This window comes from Cetorhinus maximus, chromosome 18 (genome assembly GCF_964194155.1).
Source record: "Cetorhinus maximus chromosome 18, sCetMax3.hap1.1, whole genome shotgun sequence".
Taxonomy (NCBI): domain Eukaryota; kingdom Metazoa; phylum Chordata; class Chondrichthyes; order Lamniformes; family Cetorhinidae; genus Cetorhinus; species Cetorhinus maximus.
The window spans coordinates 73,159,206-73,177,464 of NC_135896.1; the positions used below are offsets into that span (position 1 = coordinate 73,159,206).

An 18,259-nucleotide genomic window follows, 5' to 3' on the forward strand; every position below is an offset into this window, starting at 1 on the left:
TGAATTCGGAGCCTATTACTCTGCTCCTTTCTTTAACTTCATTTAAGGGAACCTTGCCTGTCTTCACCCCTTGCCTGGGACTGACTTTTGGGACCACTCCCTGTTTTCTTTCTCCCCCCCCCCCACCCATTTTGCCCTGCTCCCTGGGACACACTCTTACAATCGCATTCCCTTCCAGGTCATCTGACCTGCCTTTTTGCGGTGTTCTGTTTCTTTTCCTTTGGCACAGGCGCACAGGGCTGGTTCCCAGCCTGAAGAATGCAAAAAAAAAAACTGCACGCGTGTGGCCATTTCCCAGCAGCGCATGCATAGGAGGCCTGAGGATCGTTGGGAACCGGAGCTCCTGACCTACGAACTAAAGGTAAGTATTTGAGTTTCTTAGCAGTATAAAGATGCAACCAGACTCAATTTAAATAAAGAGAGAGATCCTACAAAATAGACCCTCATGATTGCTCTGTTACATATGGTCCCCAGGCGAGGTTCCTCAAATTAACTTCCTGAACAGGCCCCCCAATTTTATTCTGCTCCTGGGTGAGGAGGAATGAGCTGGCTTCCCTGCTTTATTCGACCCCCTTGGTTGGTCATAACAAGGTTAATTTAAAAGGGATCCCTTCCTTCATGGATACCTTTTCTTAGTCCAAATGTATTTATGTTTTAGAAGGAGCCAATTTAATCAGGCTTTCTTGAGTCAAAGAAAGAGTAAGTTTATTAGTTGCTAAAAACCTGAGAAAAAATAATAAAAACACAACACACATGCACACATCAGAAATGAGAAGTTGAGTTCAAAAATAAAAGTTTTTAAAAATATGCAAATCAGTCTGCGGAGAATAGATGGTGAAACGTTGTGGCTGTTAAGTTGGGTGATTCTGGTACAACTGACATTGGCAGTTGAACAGTTGGTTTGGAGACACGAAGTTCTGCAGGTTAGCTGAAGGAGCTGTCCTGTTTCCTTTTTAACTGTGGCTTTGCTGAATTGTCTCCAGCCACAGAGAGAGAGAGTGAGAGACTTTTACCTGCAAGTTGATGTTCTTCTGTTGTGATACTTACAGCAGAACTAGAACACACAAATCAGGTTGGAAGCTGGCTTTTTAACCCATTTCCGAAAACAAACAAGTCTTTTGCCCGGAATCTGCTTTCTTTCAACTCAGACCATTTCCACATTCTGAGATATCACTCGAGATGGCTTCAGCTGAGATGTGGTAAGCAGTCTCCATTGCTTCCGCAACCATAGGAGATTAAAGATCAGAATTGCATCTTTTCCTTTAAAGTGTCTCTGTCTGAAGTAGGCCATGACATCTTTTAGTTGCGACGTTCCATGGTCCCTCTGGACTAGTCTGTCAAGTATAATCCATATAGGAATTTTACAGCAAACGGTTACTTTACATTCTCAGCCAGCTCTTGCTTGTAGGACTTTTTTAAAAAAACACACATCTTAAAAAGTTCAATATGCCCATAAGTAATTCGTTGCTCCGTTGTCATGACACTTCCCCACATGATGAATGAAATGAGATTTATTCCCATTTCATTACAAAGGGAGAAAAAAAAACAACAAACACGCTGACACACACCTTCATTCTCCTAGCCTTGGTCGATATTATCTCTTCAGTTCTAACCGGGTCTGTTTAAGCTCTGGACAGGGCATATGCAATCACATTTGATTTCCTGGCAATGTGGGTGATTTTTAGGTGCTACGGTTGGAGAAACAAACACCAGTGGAATAACCCGGCATTCTGTGTCATAAACTTTTCCACAAAGGTTAATGGGTTGTGATCAGTACAGATTGGGGTCTCTCTGTATTCATTTCAGACATTTATCTCAAAGTGTTTGAGAGCCAGTAATAAACTCCACTGTGGAGTACCATTTCTGATGCTTGTTTAGTGTTTTGGAGAAGTACCCGATTGGCCTCTCTATTCCTGATTCGTCTTGCTGGAGGAGGACAGCCCTGACCCCAATAGAACTTGCATCAATGACTACTTTAAATTCTTGGCCAAAGTTCAGAGCTGAAAGCATAGGTTCACCTATTAAAATAGCTTACAGCCTTTTGAAAGCTGTCTGGCATTTCTCCGCCCAACACTACCTTTGCTTTTTTCCTGTAGTAGATCTGTTAGCAGGGCGGTTTCTGTGCTGAACTTTGGGATATATTTGTGATAGAAACCAAACATTCCCAAGAATGTCATGATTTCCCGTTTCGTTGTGGGAGTGGGGAACTGTGCTTGTGCCTTTGCAGTCCTGGGCAGTACTTGTTCTTGACCCACTGCATGTCCTAGATAGGTCACTTGAGCCTTAGCGAACTCGTTCTTTACGAGATTGACCACTAGGTCAGCTGGCAGTACTTGCTCTAAGTGAGTTTCCCAGGTGTCGCTGAACACTAGGGGCAGAATTTTTCGCTCGGTGGGCGGGCGCATGCCCAATCCATTCGAGCGTGAAATAACACACATTGACGTCGGCTGAGTGTGCTGACGTCAAAGTGCACGCTCGCGATATTTCGCTAGGCGGGCGCGTGAGGGAGATGGAGGCGTGCCTGCCATTAATTAAGAGGCTAGTTAAGGCCCTTGACACACCAATTGTCTCTGAGTTTACGTAGCCCATGCAGATTTTTAGCTGTTGCACAGGCAAAACGGGCAGGCGGCCAGGCCACAATTTGCAAAAGCTCATCCACGGGGGGGATAAGAAGGACCAGCAGCATTGTCAATGTGAGTAGTGAAGAGTTTTGGAGATCCCGTGCTGCTGGTTGCTTTTGTGAACTGGACAACTTCATCTCACTTCAGAGCTGCATTCTGAGCAGTTCTAGGCTTTGTTTCAGGACTCATTGTCTTCCAGGCCTCTGGAGGATTCAGGCCATGTGGGCCCTTCCAGGTATCAGACAGCTTTCCGTAACCCTGGTAATGGGGATTGTGGTCTCCGCTGGTGGCACCTCCTCTGAGGAGGAAGAGAGGGGCAGAAGGGAGAGGTGGCCATGTGTCCCAATGCAACTTCCAGAGGAGGGACCTGTGGGAGGAGAGGCACAGGCACAAGGGGGGCAGGGCCAGCTGGCAGTCCAAGGCAGAAGAGGCCACAGAAGACAGCACTATCCTGCTGCCAGGGTTTACAGGCAGCAATGCAGCTACCTCAATATGTCCGAGGTGCAATGCCGAAGGAGACTCCATCTCTCAAGGGAAACAGTGGCCTCCGTTTGTCAGAGGATTGGGCCTGAGATCAACTCCCACTGTGTGGATACTGGACGTCAATGTTATGCCCAACGAGGTGCTGGTATCTGCGCTGGTGCCTGCTTGACAGTGCCTGCTAGAGGGTGTGACACATGTGAGTATGGTGGTCCTCTGGGGTCAGGATCCCCATTGTGACCGCCTGCTGGTGAGCCTAAAAGGGACAAGAAGGACATGTAATTAGTTTAAGTCATGACACTGTCACTGTGCATGCCAGGCATCCAGGTGAGACAACAGATATCTGCATCGTGGTGCCCTCGTCTTTTGATTATCAATGGGGACTCCAGTTTCGAGGCTCATAACAATATAGAGACTACACTAGAATGGTTGCAATAACCAACATTCTCACCTCTGTGCACTGCACTCTTACCTTAGTCTGGCACCCCAACCTCACTGCAGCCATTTGACCGAGGTGCATGTCACCTCTCGAGCTCCAGTGCTTCCTGCTCATAGTGCGTGAGGATTAGGAGGTGTGGGGGGTCCCCCGTCAGGCCGCGACCTCTCAATATTGTTAAGAGATGTCTTCTTCTGGAAGGATAGAGGAGCATTGATTAGTTCGCTCTGTACCTGCATCACCATTGCAGCCTGGCCAACCCCAGCTGAGGAACACCTGGCAGGGCTCAGCCAATTCGTGGCCCTGGAGTTGCAAGGCAATCAGTCTGAGCAGCCAGGGCTCACCCCCTTGGCTAGCTCCGGCATCACTGACAGTTGTCACTCGCACTCTAACACCCTGAGGTCCACGGTGGGGGTGGCCAACCCTCAACTGTTCCATACACTGACCCATGCCAACATAGTACTCACCCTTCCCGATCGCAGGAGATTGTTAAAGCGCTTCCAGTGCTGCACTCATGAGCGCTTCATCATGTCGTGGCTGCTCAGCCTGGATGCCACCTCCTCCCAGGCCTTTCTGGTGTGGTATGGGGGCCTCCTCCCGTCTCTGGGGACAAGGGTTTCCCTCCTGGCTGCCAACTCCTCTGGGAGGGCTGCAAGGCAGCCATTGAAGAAACATGGGGCTGACTGCCCTGCCGACCTGCCCTCCCACCAACGGCACTGGAACCCATCGAGAGTTCAGTGTCCTTCCGTGGCTGCCTGGGCTGCTTTTGAATCGACCACCGGGCCGCCGTTGGACCCAGCGGACATCATGCTCCTGCCCCTGCCTGCCCTTCTCGGAGCTTCCCCAGTTGCCTTTCAAGCGGGGCGAGCCTTAATTGGCCCATCAGTGTGAAATCGTGGTCTATTCCCGATCGCGGGCAGCAGTCAGCTTCCTGAGTGCCCCCACTGAGCCTGCCTGCCAAGGGCAAAATTCTGCCCCAGGAGATTGTCTAGGTACACTATGCAATTAGATAAGCCCGCCACTAAATCCATCAGCCTTTGAAAGGTGGCTGTGGCATTTCGGAATCCAAGAAATTCGACACTGATCTAACCCATCAGGAGTTAAGAAAGCGGAGATTTCCTTCACGCGGGCAGTCAAGGGAACCTCCCAGTATCCCTTGAGTAAATCTATCTTTGTAACGTAGGTTGCTTTACCCACCCTATCTATGAAGTCTTCCAGTTGGAGTATCGGGTAGAAGTCGGCCCTGGTCACTGCATTAACGTTTTGGTAGTCAATGCAGAACCTTGTGGAGCTGTCCGGCTTGGGCAGGAGCACAACTGGGGAGCTCCAGCTACTGCTGCTAGGCTCTAATTAGTTAGTGCTCCAGCATGTAGTTAACCTGGACCTGGGCCAGCTTTTCTGGGCCTAGACGATAGGGATCTTGCCTTCTGGCAGGGGCCTCTCCCACATCCACATCATGTAGAGCTAGTGAGGTGCAGCCTGGCTCTGCATAAGCCTTTAAATGCAGTGAGCAGCCTCGTCCAGTCTGCTCGCTGTTCTGCACTTAAGTGGGTGAATAAGGAGTCTAAGTTCGCTAGTACCTGTGTTGGTCAGCCAGGTAGTAGGGGGTTCAATGTGGGCCTCACCTGTGCCTCCCTCCAATTCCTCCCCATTGCTACCTTCATCTTCTAGGTTGATGGCAATAGGACAGACCATTAGCTGCTTGTCCCCTTCTCAGCTGTGATATTGCTTTATCATATTGACATGACACAGCCTCCAATGCTTCCTGCTCATAGCGCATGAGGATTAGGAGGTGTGGGGGTCCCCTGCCATCCGTGACCTCTCAATATTGTTATGAGATGTCTTCTCCTGAAAGTATAGAGGAGCATTGATTAGTTCGCTCTGTACCTGCAATGAAGCTTCCCCCACCCCTCCGATCTGGGGTCCCAGTTAGATAGCTTATTTTGAGCTTCTTTGCTACTCTGTATGGGCCACTGAACCGGGCTTTTAAGGGTTCACCTGTAGCAACCTGCTAGTAGGAGCACTAACATAGAGTCTCCTGGCTGAAAGGCTCAGGCTCTGGCATGTTTTTCATAGCTGTCTAGGAGATTTTCAAGTGTTCTTAGGCCACATCACAGGCTCTCATGAGTCTCTCCCGGAACACAGTTACGTAGTCTAACATGGAGACTTCCTCCTTCTATTCTAACAACCTCTCATTGATTAGGTTCAGAGGCCCTCGCACTTGGTGTCCATAAATTAATTCAAATGAAGTAAAGCTTGGGTGAGTCCCTGGTGGGGAACAGAAAACCTATATCCCAGTCATGGGGATACTCTTGGCAGTATATCCTGATCATTGTTTTTATGGTCTGGTGGTACAGTTCTAGCGCCCCCTGTGACTGCGGGTGATATGCTGAAGATGTCAGCTGGGTCACGCCGAGGTTATCCATGACTACCTGGAATATTTTGGACATGAAATTTAAGCCCTGATCTGACTGGATCTCGGTGGGCTGACCATACCTGGTGAAGAATTGGGTCAATTCCCTCACCACTATTTTGGCAGATATGGTTCTCAAGGGAACCGCCTCTGGGAAGCAGGTAGCCATGTTCATGATGATAAAGTTATACTGGTAGTCCCCTTTTGTTTTGGGCAGGGGCCCCACACAGTCCACGAACACCTTGCTGAATAGTTCCCCAAAATCCAGCACAGGAATCATAGGTGCAGGTTTTAATGCAGGCTGGGGTCTTCTCACAACCTGGCAGGCGTGGCAGGTTCTGCAAAACTTTACTACATTCCCGTGGAGGTGTGGCCAGTAAAAGTGTTGGTTGATGCGGGCTTGTGTTTTATGCATACCAACATGCCCAGCCATTGGAATTTTGTGAGCTAGTCATAATATTTCTCTATGGTACTTTGGTGGCACCATTACCTGGAGGATCACTGTTCACTCCTCGTTTGCAGGTCTGTGAGGAGGTCTCCATTTCCTCATTAGCACCTCATTTTTAATGTAGTAACATTCAGGGACTGCTTCTGCCTCAGCTTCAGTGTGTGCAGTCTGAGCTAATGTTTATAACATTGGGTCAGCTTGCTGGGCCGCTACCAAGGAAAATTTATTTATTTATTGACTCCCGAAAGAGATTTTCGATAACCAGACCGTAGGGTCTTCTGCCTGTAGTGTCACTTCAGCCTCCATTTATGGAGCTTATCTGGCCATAGACTGTGTTACCACACAGTCAGGGAAAATGCCAGACACTTTCTCCTGCAGCTGTTCTATCTTCCTGACCTCAGTGGGCTTCTCTGAGACCACTGGGGATGCTATTACCTTTGATCTTGGCAGGTCATTGCCGAGGAGCAGGATGACCCGTCCATAGGCAAATTGGGTTGACTCCCACGATCACTGGTCCTGACACAAGGTCTCACTCCAGATGCACCCAGTATAAGGGGATGTTCATGTACCCTCCTTCCCCCTTTACCAACACCTTGGCATTTACTGCACACTCTGGTGGGAAGGTCATGCCTTTTGCCAGCAGTTGAGTTTGGCTGGCCTCTGTATCCCTCAGTATCATTTCAGGCTTACTTGCCTCACCGTGGAGAAATGTGGCCATCCTTGCTTCAGATACAAAATCCTTGTAACTCTCAAAGATTTGTTTAACCTCATCCGTGCACTCAGAAGTGCATCTACAGGGATTCGCAGTCACAATCAGAGCCATAGCCTGGTCTGCTATGCTCTCTGACTCCCATTCTCTGCATAGGGTGCATGTGCCCTGGTGAATCCCGTAACCTCCAGCATTTGGCCCGGAGGTGCCCAACCTTTCAGCAGTTAAAACACACAAGCTTCTTGGCCTTACTTTTAGTTTCAGCACCACTCTTTCTGTCCTGAGGATGACTTCCAGCATTTCCTTCTCTCCAATGGGTGCTCAGTTTCCTATCACTCTCTCCACCTCTATCCTCCCAGTTGGTTGGAGGTGACTAGGGGAGGGTCTCTTCTGGGACAAGGGTTTGTGGATCAGCACATAATCATCTGCCAGTGTGGCTGCCTGCCTGGCTCTTCTTACCCTCTGTTCCCCTAGGTGTATTCTTATTGGGAAGGGTATGGAGCTTTTAAACTCAAGGAGAATTATTTCACAGAGGTTTTCATAAGTGGCTTCTGTTTTAAGTGCATGCACCCACTGGTCAAAAGCAAGTTGCTTAAGCCTTTCAAGTTCCAGGTACATCTGATCAGGCCGTTTCCTAAGGGTACGGAATTTCTGGTGGTACACCTCCGGCACTAACTGGTACGCACTTAAAATAGCCCTTTTTGCTGCCTCATAATCAATGGCACTTTCCTCAGGCAAGAGAGAGTAAACCTCGAGAGCTTTTCCTGGAAAACTTACTCTAGTAATAGGGACCAATGTTGAACTGGCCACTTTAACCACTGTACTAACCACTCAAAAGAGATAAAGAAGGCTTCCACCTCTGCTTCATCAAACTTAGGGATTAAATGACCAAACTGCTTTGCCTCAGCCCTTAAGTCTGAGCTAGTGGTGTCTTCAAGGGACACAGTAGGATTCCTGCCCATCAGCTCAAGTTATTTTAGTTTAACTCACTTTCCCTCTCTCTGTCCTGAAATTCTCTCTTTTCCCTCCGTGCCCTTTCCTGTCTTTCCTGTTTCGCTTTCTTTTTCCTTTTCTCCTTCCTGAAACTCTAATTTCAGCTGTTCCAATTTTAATCTCTCTATTGCCACTCTATCCATTTCATCCTCCTCAATTTCCACCTGTAGGCCACCCCTTGTTGGCCACCCCTTTTAAAACTTAAGTTTTTCTGGCTTTCAGGTGAAATTCTGAGCCTAAGTGCCTCGCTAGCTCTTTTAACTGTTTGAGGGACAGAACTTTTAAATCCTCAAAAGTAACTTCCCTAATTCTCCTCAAAAAGCACTGGCATCAAATCTGGATATTTCTACACTTTAATAGCAGAGACTCATGAAATCCTTTTTGCAGTTCTTAAAATTGGCTTCAAAGGAACAATTCACTTTCCTCAGCTAATTCTTTCATTTCATTTGCGGGAACTATCTGGGCACCGAGCCTTCAATTTACTATGATCAATTGGGGGGTGAGGCCCCCCCCAATTTATGATCTCGGACGAAATACCCCAAATTGTTAATTTCCCGATTGGGACCCCAATTTTGTTATGTACCCGGGTGAGGAAGGATGAGCTGGCTCCCCTTCTTTATCAACCCCCTTGGTATGTCACAACAAGGTTAGTTTAAAAAGGATCCCTTCCCTCGTGGATACCTTTTCACAGTCTAAAAGCATTTAAGGTTTAGAAGGATCTAATTTAACCAGGCTTTCTTGAGTCAAAGGAAGGAATGTATCTTTTTATTTCTGTTAGACAGTCATAAAGGACATATCTTTTTATTTTCTGTTGGATTGTGAATTAGAATTACAATGGCTGCAGGTTGAAAGACATATCCACTGGGACAGGATGAGAGATATGTACAATGTTGCAGTCCTGGAACAGAGTGTGCCATGAAAGACAGGATGGTGCCAGAAAGGAGTCCTGGACCAAGGGAGTGCCTGACAACAGCATTTTAATTGGCTGGTGACCAGGGTTTGTGTGAACAGCATGCAACTGAATAGCTCCTAGCCTGAAAGGAACAAGACCTAAAACCTCTATCTCTTGTGTGTGGAAGACTCCAGTAATTCCACAATAAGCTAGCTGGCTTTTTCTCCTCGTATCTCTATAACCTGCTCTCTCTGAAAACCCCTGTCAGGAGGCAGAGGGGAAAGTCACTGTTAGAGACATTGAAAGGCAAGTGCTCAACCAGTGAACTAAAGACTGAAAGTGCTGGAATACTACCTCGTGTCATCAACAAGAACTGGAAGGAATTTGGAAGACATCGATCAAAATCAACCCATCAAATCCTGTACTCCAGAATTGGTGCTTTTATCCCACCCTTAAAACCCATGTTTTTGTGTGTCTTATGCATCTTGTATGTGTGTGTATAGGGATTTAAGAAAGGGGTAGAGTTCAAGTAATAGCATTAGAAATTAGCAGTTCATATTTCTTTCTTTTGCCACTGTTTAATGACAGTTTGTTCAATAAACAGTTATTTACTTATTAAGTTTTACAAACCTAGTGCTTGTATCCTGTTAACCTAAATTAAACAGTTAGGTAGAATTGGGGCAGTCTGGTGGTTTGATCAAACTTTTTCACATTTATCGTGGCTCGGGAAACAGTGGGGCTTGATATTACAGTGCACCCAGTAAGTCGTGACAAAGTTTGGGGGTTCGGGTCCAGGATATTTTGGAACAAAAGACAATGATGATTTGGGTGTAGATTTAGTATGTGATAAGAGCTAAAATGTTTATACTGCCAAAAATAAGATGGCACTGGAAACTGCTAAAGCAAGCTTTTTTTTATTCATTCCTGGGATATGGATGTCACTAGCGAGGCCAGCATTTATTGCCCTTCCCTAATTGCCCTTGTTCAGAGGGCATTTGGGAGTCAACCTTACCTGGTCTGGAGTCACATGTAGGTCAGACCAGGTAAGGACAGCAGATTTCCTTCCCTAAAGGACATTAATGAACCAGATGGGTGTTTACAACAATCGGAAATAGTTTTATACAAAAACAGAATTACCTGGAAAAACTCAGCAGGTCTGGCAGCATTGGCGGAGAAGAAAAGAGTTGACGTTTCGAGTCCTCATGACCCTTCAGCAGAACAGGAAATAGTTTTATGGTCATCTAATTTCAGATTTTTTTTTATTGAATTCAAATTTCACCATCTGCCATGGTGCGATTGGAACCCAGGCTCCCAGAATATTACCCTGGGTCTCTGGAATACCAGTCCAGTGACAATACCACTATGCCACTGCCTCCCCTGGAAGAGATGTCCCTGACAATTTTACAGAGGTTCCCAAAAGCCAGGTTAATCAAATTGGCAAGTAAATTAAGGATTGCCTGCCATAGCTAAGAAGGCAGAGATAATCGAAGAAGATGGCACAGCATTCGAAATTGGAAGAAATACCCGAGAGGCTGAGTTCTCTAAGGGGTGGTTCATTGGAATGGGCTCAAATTCAATTGCAAATTTAAAAAAAATTGGAACTAGAGGCAGCAGAAAAGGAAAGAGAAATGGAAATGCAAAAACTTGATCTCAAAGGGAGTTAGAAAAGGAGGAAAGAGAAAAAGAGAGAGAATTCCAGCTTAGAATGCTGGCAGTTAAAGAAACACTAGTAGGTGAGGACTTATTCCCAGATCAGACCCCAGTGGGGAGATGTTTAAATTTGTACAAGCTCTTCCAAAATGCGAGGAAAGGGATGTTGACTTATTATTTATTTCATTTGAAAAGATCGCTAAATAGATTAACTGGGCAAAGGAAAACTGGACATTGCCCATGCAAATCAAATTGACAGGTAGAGCACAGGAAATTTATGCTTCACTGTCCGAGGAGGTTCCTATGGATTATGATGTGATGGAAAAGGCCATTTTGAGTGCATATGAGTTAGTCCCTGAAGCATACAGACAAAAGTTTCAAAATTTAAGGAAACAGTCTGGGCAAACTTACATTGAATTTGAAAGGATTAAGCAAAGTAGTTTTGATAGGTGGATTTGAGCATTAGGAGTTGAAACTACCTATGAAGTTTTCAGAGAGACCATTCTCTTGGAAGAATTTAAGAACTCCCGACCTTCTACAATAAGAACCCATGTTGCAACTGCTAAACAGGCAGCAGTAATGGCTGACGATTATGAGCTGATCCATAAAACTAAACCTTTTTCCATCACCCCAATAAATTTGAAAATGATAGAAAGTGGGAGAGTGGAAGGAAGGCAAGTAGTCAAGGTGAAGAATGGATAGCTGTTAAGGAATACCTTAAGATCTTCTCCCCAGATCAAGAAGGAAGGTTGGAGGTGAAATTCGAAGGCCTAATTGTTTCCATTGTAATAAAGTGGGACACATTTGTTCAGATTGCTGGGAGTTCCGAGGGAAGCCCATGGGACTTATTGGAGTTCATAAGAGTGAGTCCGAAAAGAGAACTCAAAAAATAAATGCCACAGATCAAATTGTAGCTTTAACTACAAATAAGGGTCTGGAGGTAAACATTGCTGTGAATGCAGGTGAAGTGAATAAAGTAGATGAGAGATATAAAGGGTTTTGTCTAAAGGAAAGATAACTCCTTTTTCATTAAATGATGCAGCTAAACCCATCAGTATATTAAGGGACACAGAAGCTACTCAAACTCTTTTGCCGGAGAAGGACCTAGTTTTCCCTTCAGAGAGTTGAATGAAAGCTAAAGCATTGGTAAAAGGGGTAAGTGGAGTGTATATCCCAGTTCCATTGTACTAAGTACAATTGGAGTGTGATTTGTTATCTGGATTGGTGGTTGTAGGAGTGGTTAAGAAATTACTCGTGGATGGAGTTGATTTACTCCTGGGGAATGATTTGGTAGGAGTGAAGGTTATAGCTTCGCCCATAATTATGGAAAGTCGCAGAGAGGCTAAAGATACAGAGCAGATACAAGAACAAGTTCCTGGTATTTTTCCATCGTGCGTGGTGACCAGAGCAATGGCTAAACGAGGTCCATCAACAGAGGTCAAAGTAATACCACAAGCAGATGTTACAGTAGCTGAAACTTTCTTTAAGGATGAGGATAATTCAAAAGAAGTGTTGGCATGCCTTCATTAATTGAGGCTCAGTAAGCAGATCCAGAGTTCAACAAGTCAGCAGAGTCAGCTCACACTGAAGCTGAGGCAGAAGGAGTTCCAGAATGCTATTACATTAAAAACGGAGTTTTGATGAGGAAGTGGAGACCCCCTCACGGACCTGCGGATGATGAATGGATGGCTGTTCATCAGAGAGTGGTACCGCTCAAATGTCATAAGGAGATATTGTGAATAGCAATGGTGCATGATTTGAAGGGAATTTGCAGATGGTAGTGTTCCTATCCATTTGCTGCCCTTGTTCTTCTTAGTAGTAGCGGTTGTGGGTTTGGAAGATGGTACTCACTGTGCACTGGTGAGAGTGAATGGTTAACGGTGGTGGATGGGTTCCTAGTTAAGCAGGCTCATTTGTCCTGGATGGTGTTGAGCTTTAGGTATTACTGCTGACTTTTGCCTTGTAGATGGTGAAGAGACACCTGCCTTATCGGTTGGTTAACTCGGTGTTTTAAGCATCTGTGTAAAACAAATAATGGGCTAGATGTTTCATCCTCTGCCCATGAATGCACGAAAAAAAAGCCCGTAGGAATTCCACAAGCACAAGAGTAATGAATGAAGCTTTATTGCTGCGCAGACATTTTGGGTTCAGATTTCTGCTACTTTGTTTACACCATATAAACTGATTTATAAAGCAAGTTATTTCAGCTCTTTATTATTTCACTGTCTTTTTAATACTAGAACAAAAGTAGCACTGATCCCATGATGCCCAGTAGAGGGCGCACAGCATATCGAAGTTTGCAGGTTAATGTAAAAGAACATTCGGCAACGGGAATCGTTCAAAGTTTCCATGGTGAGTAACGATGAACATCCTCCACAAATTCATCTGCTTGTATCCTAACTTGCACCAACTCCCATTCATCCATCATCCCTATGTCTGCTGACCTACATCGGCTCCTAATCGAGCAGCACCTGAATTTTAAAATTCTCAGCCTGTTTTAAATTCCTCCATGGCCTTCCTATCCCCTCCAACCCTAAAACCCTCCAAGATATTTACGCTCCTCAAATTCTGGCCTCTTGCACATCCCTGATTATCATTGTTTCACCATAAGCACTTGTGCCTTCAGTTGCCTAGGCCCTAAGCTCTTTTAACCAAATCTAGCAGAGTAACTGACTAGTTCAAACTGATGTATTTCTGTTGAAAAGAACAATTTGCATGATCTTGAAGAAACATGTGTAAAATACACCAACAAAGCAAGTTAATAACTCAAAAACCTCCATTACTGAATATCCTTCTCTCTACCCACTACAAATAACAAAATATCTCTCTCTGTTCCCACTTTGATAGCTAAATATCCTTCACTGTGCCCCCTTAAATAACTGAATACCCGTCTCTGCACCCCCTCAAAGTAACTGAATATCATTCTTTGTATCCACTCCAACAAATGAATATCCTTCTCCGTATCCACTCCTTCTCTGGAAAATAATATCCTTCTCTGTAAACAGAGTGCAGCTGGCTAACTGTGTGAAGACTTGGAGTTTGGTGAGAGGGGTGTTAATTTTGCTCTTAAAATCTAATCTAGTCTGTAATTAGCAGTAACTGGAAAGTACTGTGTAAGCAGGCTAAGTTCTTTCTTGCAGTTTAGACAGGGTAAACTCACTCTAAGCTGTAGGAACCGAGTAGTTAATTAGCTAACTGGTTGAATCTGGCTACTGCGGCCCCAGTTCAATTTACTATATGAAATATAGAAAAATAAAATTTCCCTGATGTCCCCTCATGTGACACTGTCACATGAGTTGGGACATGTCCATCACTTTTAATTGAACTTTTATTAAATTTTTAAAAACCTACGTGAAACCTCATCCCACCCATGGATGAGGTTTCATGCTTTTTCTGAAGCCCACCAGGGCTCCTGGCCTGCCCGCCAACCTTAACTACTTCAATTAGTTTTTAAATGGCCTCAATTGGCCGTTGACAGGTCGGCAGGCGGACAGCTGACTCGGCTGCGCCCTTGCCGACTTGAAAATTGAAATGACACGGGGTGATGTCAGGAGTTCCGCCTGACGTCATCCCGGGTCATTTTACGCGTCAGCGAGCGGGTCCCCCCCCGCTTGCTGAACTCAATATCCTGCCCTTGGAGTTTGGTGAGAGGGGAGTTGTTTGTTTCCTCTTTCTATCTTTCTCACCCGATAGGAATTGGTTCTTACTCTACCACAGGGAAAGGAGCTGTTTGATGAGTATCTGGTAAGTGGATAAGGTTTAAAATAGTACATAATTTGGTGGTAAAGTTAAAATTTATAAGAAAGCAACATAAATAAGTGATTAATATAATTAAGTAATTATTTAAAACACATTAAAGATGGCAAGGTAAGTGATGTGTCAAGGCTGCAGCATGTGGGAGCTCCTGGATAACATTGTGATCCAGGGCAAACATGTCTGCAGCAAATTTTGCGGCTTGAGGATCTTTGGCTCAGAGTCATTAAGCTGGAGGCTGAGCTGCAGACTCAGCGACACATCAGGGAGGGAGAACATTACCTGGATGCTTTAAACCAGGAGGCAGTCGCACCACTTAGGAGAGGGTCTTCTGATTTGGGCAGTGGCCAGGGACAGGAGGGTGTGACTGCAAGTGAGGCAAGTAAGGGAACCCAGAGGGCAGGAGTTCAGGAGTGTGAACCCCTGCAGTTGTTCAATAAGTCTGAGGTTCTCTCAGCTTGTTTGGATGAGAGTGGGGGCTGCAGGATAGATGAGCAAACTGACCATGGCACTGTGATACAGGAAGCCATCCAAGTGGGGGAGCAAAAATGAATGTAATGGTAGTAGGGGACAGTATAGTGAGGGGGATTGACACTGTTCTCTGTATCAAAGAGCGAGAGTCCAGACAGCTGTGTTGCCTGCCCGGTGCCAGGGGTCAGGACATCTGCTCAGGGCTGGAGAGGAACTTGCAGTGGGAGCGGGGGGATCCAGTGGTCATGGTCCATGTAGGTACCAATGCCATAGGCAGGATGAGGAAGGAGGTTCTGCACTGTCAGTGTGACGAGCTAGGCACCAAATTAAGAAGCAGAACCTCAAAGGTAGTAATTTCTGGATTATTAACTGAGCCATGTACAAGTTGGTATAGGACAAATAAGATTAGAGAACTGAACAAGTAGCTCAAAGACTGGTGTGGAAAAAGTGGGTTCCAGTTCGTGGGACACTGGCACTAGTGCTGGGGAAAGTGGGATCTGTACCGTTGGGATGGTCTACACCCGAACCATGCTGGGGCTGGTCTCCTTGCGAGCTGCCCAACTGAATAGTGGGGGCAAGGGATCAAATTTGGGGAGATGTGGTAAACCAAAGAGTAGAGACAAGGCACGAGAGACAGGTATTAATATGGAAAATGATAAACAGACTGTGACAGGAAGAGACAGAGTACAAATCTAAGAGTAGATCAGCAGATAAGGCTAGATGCTACAAAAATAATAAAAGGACAAAACTAAATGCTCTGTATCAAAATGCACATAGCATTCGAAACAGAACAAATAAACTGATGGCGCAAATAGAGATAAATAAGTACGATTTGATAGCCATTACAGAAACATGGCTATAGGATGACATAGATCGGGACCTGAATGTTGAAGGGTATGTGACATTTAGGAAGGCTCAAGGAGTTAAGAAAAGGTGGAAGGGTGGCTCTGTTAGTTAGTGATGGTGTTAGCACATTACAGAGGGATGACCTAAGTTCAGGAAACCAGGATGTAGAAGTGGCTTGGGTTGAGATGAGGAATGATAAAGGCAAGAAGTCACTTGTGGAAGTGGTGTACAGGCCCCCTAATTGTAACTACACAGTAAGATAGAGTATAAAAGAAGAGATAATGGGAGCTTGCCAGAAAGGTACAGCAATAATCATGGGGGATTTTAACCTACATATTGACTGGAAAAATCAGATGGGCAAAGGTAGCATAGATGAGGTGTTCATAGAATGTTTTCGGGATAGTTTCTTGAACAGCACGTTCTGGAGCCAACCAGAAAGCAGGCTATACTAGACCTGGTATTGAGCAATGAGATAGGATTAATCGATAACCTCCTCATGAAGGCACACCTAGGTAGCAGCGATTATAATATGATTGAACTTTACATTCATTTTGAAGGAGAAGCGTGTGTCCAAGACTAATATTTTAAACCTTAAATAAGGGCAATTATGAGGGCATGAAAGCAGAGCTAGCTAAAGTGAGCTGGCAAATGAGGTTAAGGGATAGGTCAATAGAAGTTCAGTGGCAGATATTTAAAGGGATATTTCAGAATACACAGAATATATACATTCCAATGAGAAAGAAAAATTCCAAAGGGAGGGCCCACCATTCATGGTTAACTAAAAAGTTAAAGATAGTATCAAATTTAAAGAAAAAGCATATAATTACGCAAAGATGGGTAGCAGGTCAGAAGTTTGGAAAAAAAAATAAAGAACAGCAAAAAATGACAAGAAGATTAATAAGGAGGGAAAAATAGTATGAGAGAAAGCCAGCTAGTAATATAAAGACAGATTTAAGAGTTTCTATAGATATTTAAATAAAAGTTAGTAAAGTGAGCATTGGTCCTATAGAAAGTGCATCTGGGGAATCGATAATGGAAAGTAGGGAGATGGTGGATGAATTAAACAGGTATTTTGCTTCGGTCTTCACTATAGAGGACACGAGTAACATCCTGGAAATAGCTGTAAATCAGGAAATAGAAGGGAGGGAGGAACTTGGGAAAATTACAATTGCCAGGCAAGTGGTATTGAGCAAATTGTTGGGGCTGCGGACTGACAAATACACAGGTCCAGATGGACTTCACCCTAAGGTCCTGAAAGAATTGGCTAGACTGATAGTTGATGCACAGGTTTTAATTTTCCAAAATTCCCTAGATTCGGGGAAGGTTCCATTAGATTGAAAGATAGCAAATGTAACTCCTTTATTCCAAAAGGGAGGGAGACAGAAAGCAGCAAACTATAGGTCAGTTAGCTTAACATCTGTCCTAGGGAAAATGTTAGAAACTATTATTAAAGATGTTATAGCAGGGCACTTTGCCTGATTGCCTTGAATTTTTCTGAGTAAACATGATTTTGTGAAAGGGAAATCATGTTTAACCAATTTATTGGAGTCCTTTGAAGGAGTCATCTTTGCTATGGATAAAGGGGAACTGGTGGATGTGCTGTACTTAGATTTCCAGAAGGCATTTGATAAAGTGCCACATCAAAAGTTATTGCAGAAAATAAAAGTTCATGGTGTAAGGGGTAACATATTGCCATGGAAAGAAGATTGACTAACTAACAGGAAGCAGAGAATTGGCATAAATGGGCCTTTTTCTGGTTGGCAGGATGCGATGAGTGGTGTGCCACAGGGATCAATGCTGGGGCCTCAACTTTTTACAATTTATATAGATGACTTGGATGAAGGGACTGAAAGAATGGTTGCTAAATTTGCTGATGACACAAAGATAGGTAGGAAAGTAAATTGTGAAGAGGACTCAAGGAGGCTCCAAAATGACATAGATAGACTAAGTGAGTGGGCAAAAATCTGACAAATGGAGTATAATGTGGGCAAATGTCAAATCGTTCATTTTGGCAGGAAGAACAAAAAAGAAGCTTATTATCTAAATGGTGAGAGGTTACAGTGCTCTGAGATTCAGAGGGATCCTGGTGTCCTAGTGCATGAATTACAGAAGGTTAGTATGCAGGTACAGCAGGTAATTAGGGAAGCTATCATGTTATCATTTATTGTGAGGGGAATTGATTACAAAAGTAGGGAGGTTATGCTTTATTTATAGAGGGCATTGGTGTGACCACATCTGGAGTACTGTGTACAGTACTGGTCTCCTTATTTAAAGAAAGATGTAAATATGTTAGAAGCAGTTCAGAGAAGATGCCAGCGTTGTAGCTGTACTGGAACAGCTTGGTTAGGGGCGCGGCAAGTTCTGGAGCACAAGTCTTCAGTACTATTGCTGGAATGTTATCAGAGCCCATAGCCTTTGCAGTATCCAGTGCCTTCAGCTGTTTATTGATATCATGTGGAGTGAATCAAATTGGTTGAAGACTGGCATCTGTGATGCTGGGGAGGCCGAAATGGATCATCCACTCGGCACTTCTGGCTGAAGATTGTA

The 18,259-nt window shown here is 44.7% G+C and overlaps 1 protein-coding gene across 2 annotated transcripts in view; it reads left to right on the forward strand.

Annotated features, from left to right (window-relative positions):
- Positions 1–18,259, forward strand: part of stard9 (StAR-related lipid transfer (START) domain containing 9) — a 374,404-nt gene that overhangs the window by 335,095 nt on the left and 21,050 nt on the right. For both annotated transcript variants that reach the window (XM_078562913.1, XM_078562914.1), the window contains exon 28: positions 12,883–12,994. In XM_078562913.1, coding sequence (XP_078419039.1) covers positions 12,883–12,994 — 112 coding nt within the window. The remainder of the gene's footprint in view (positions 1–12,882; positions 12,995–18,259) is intronic.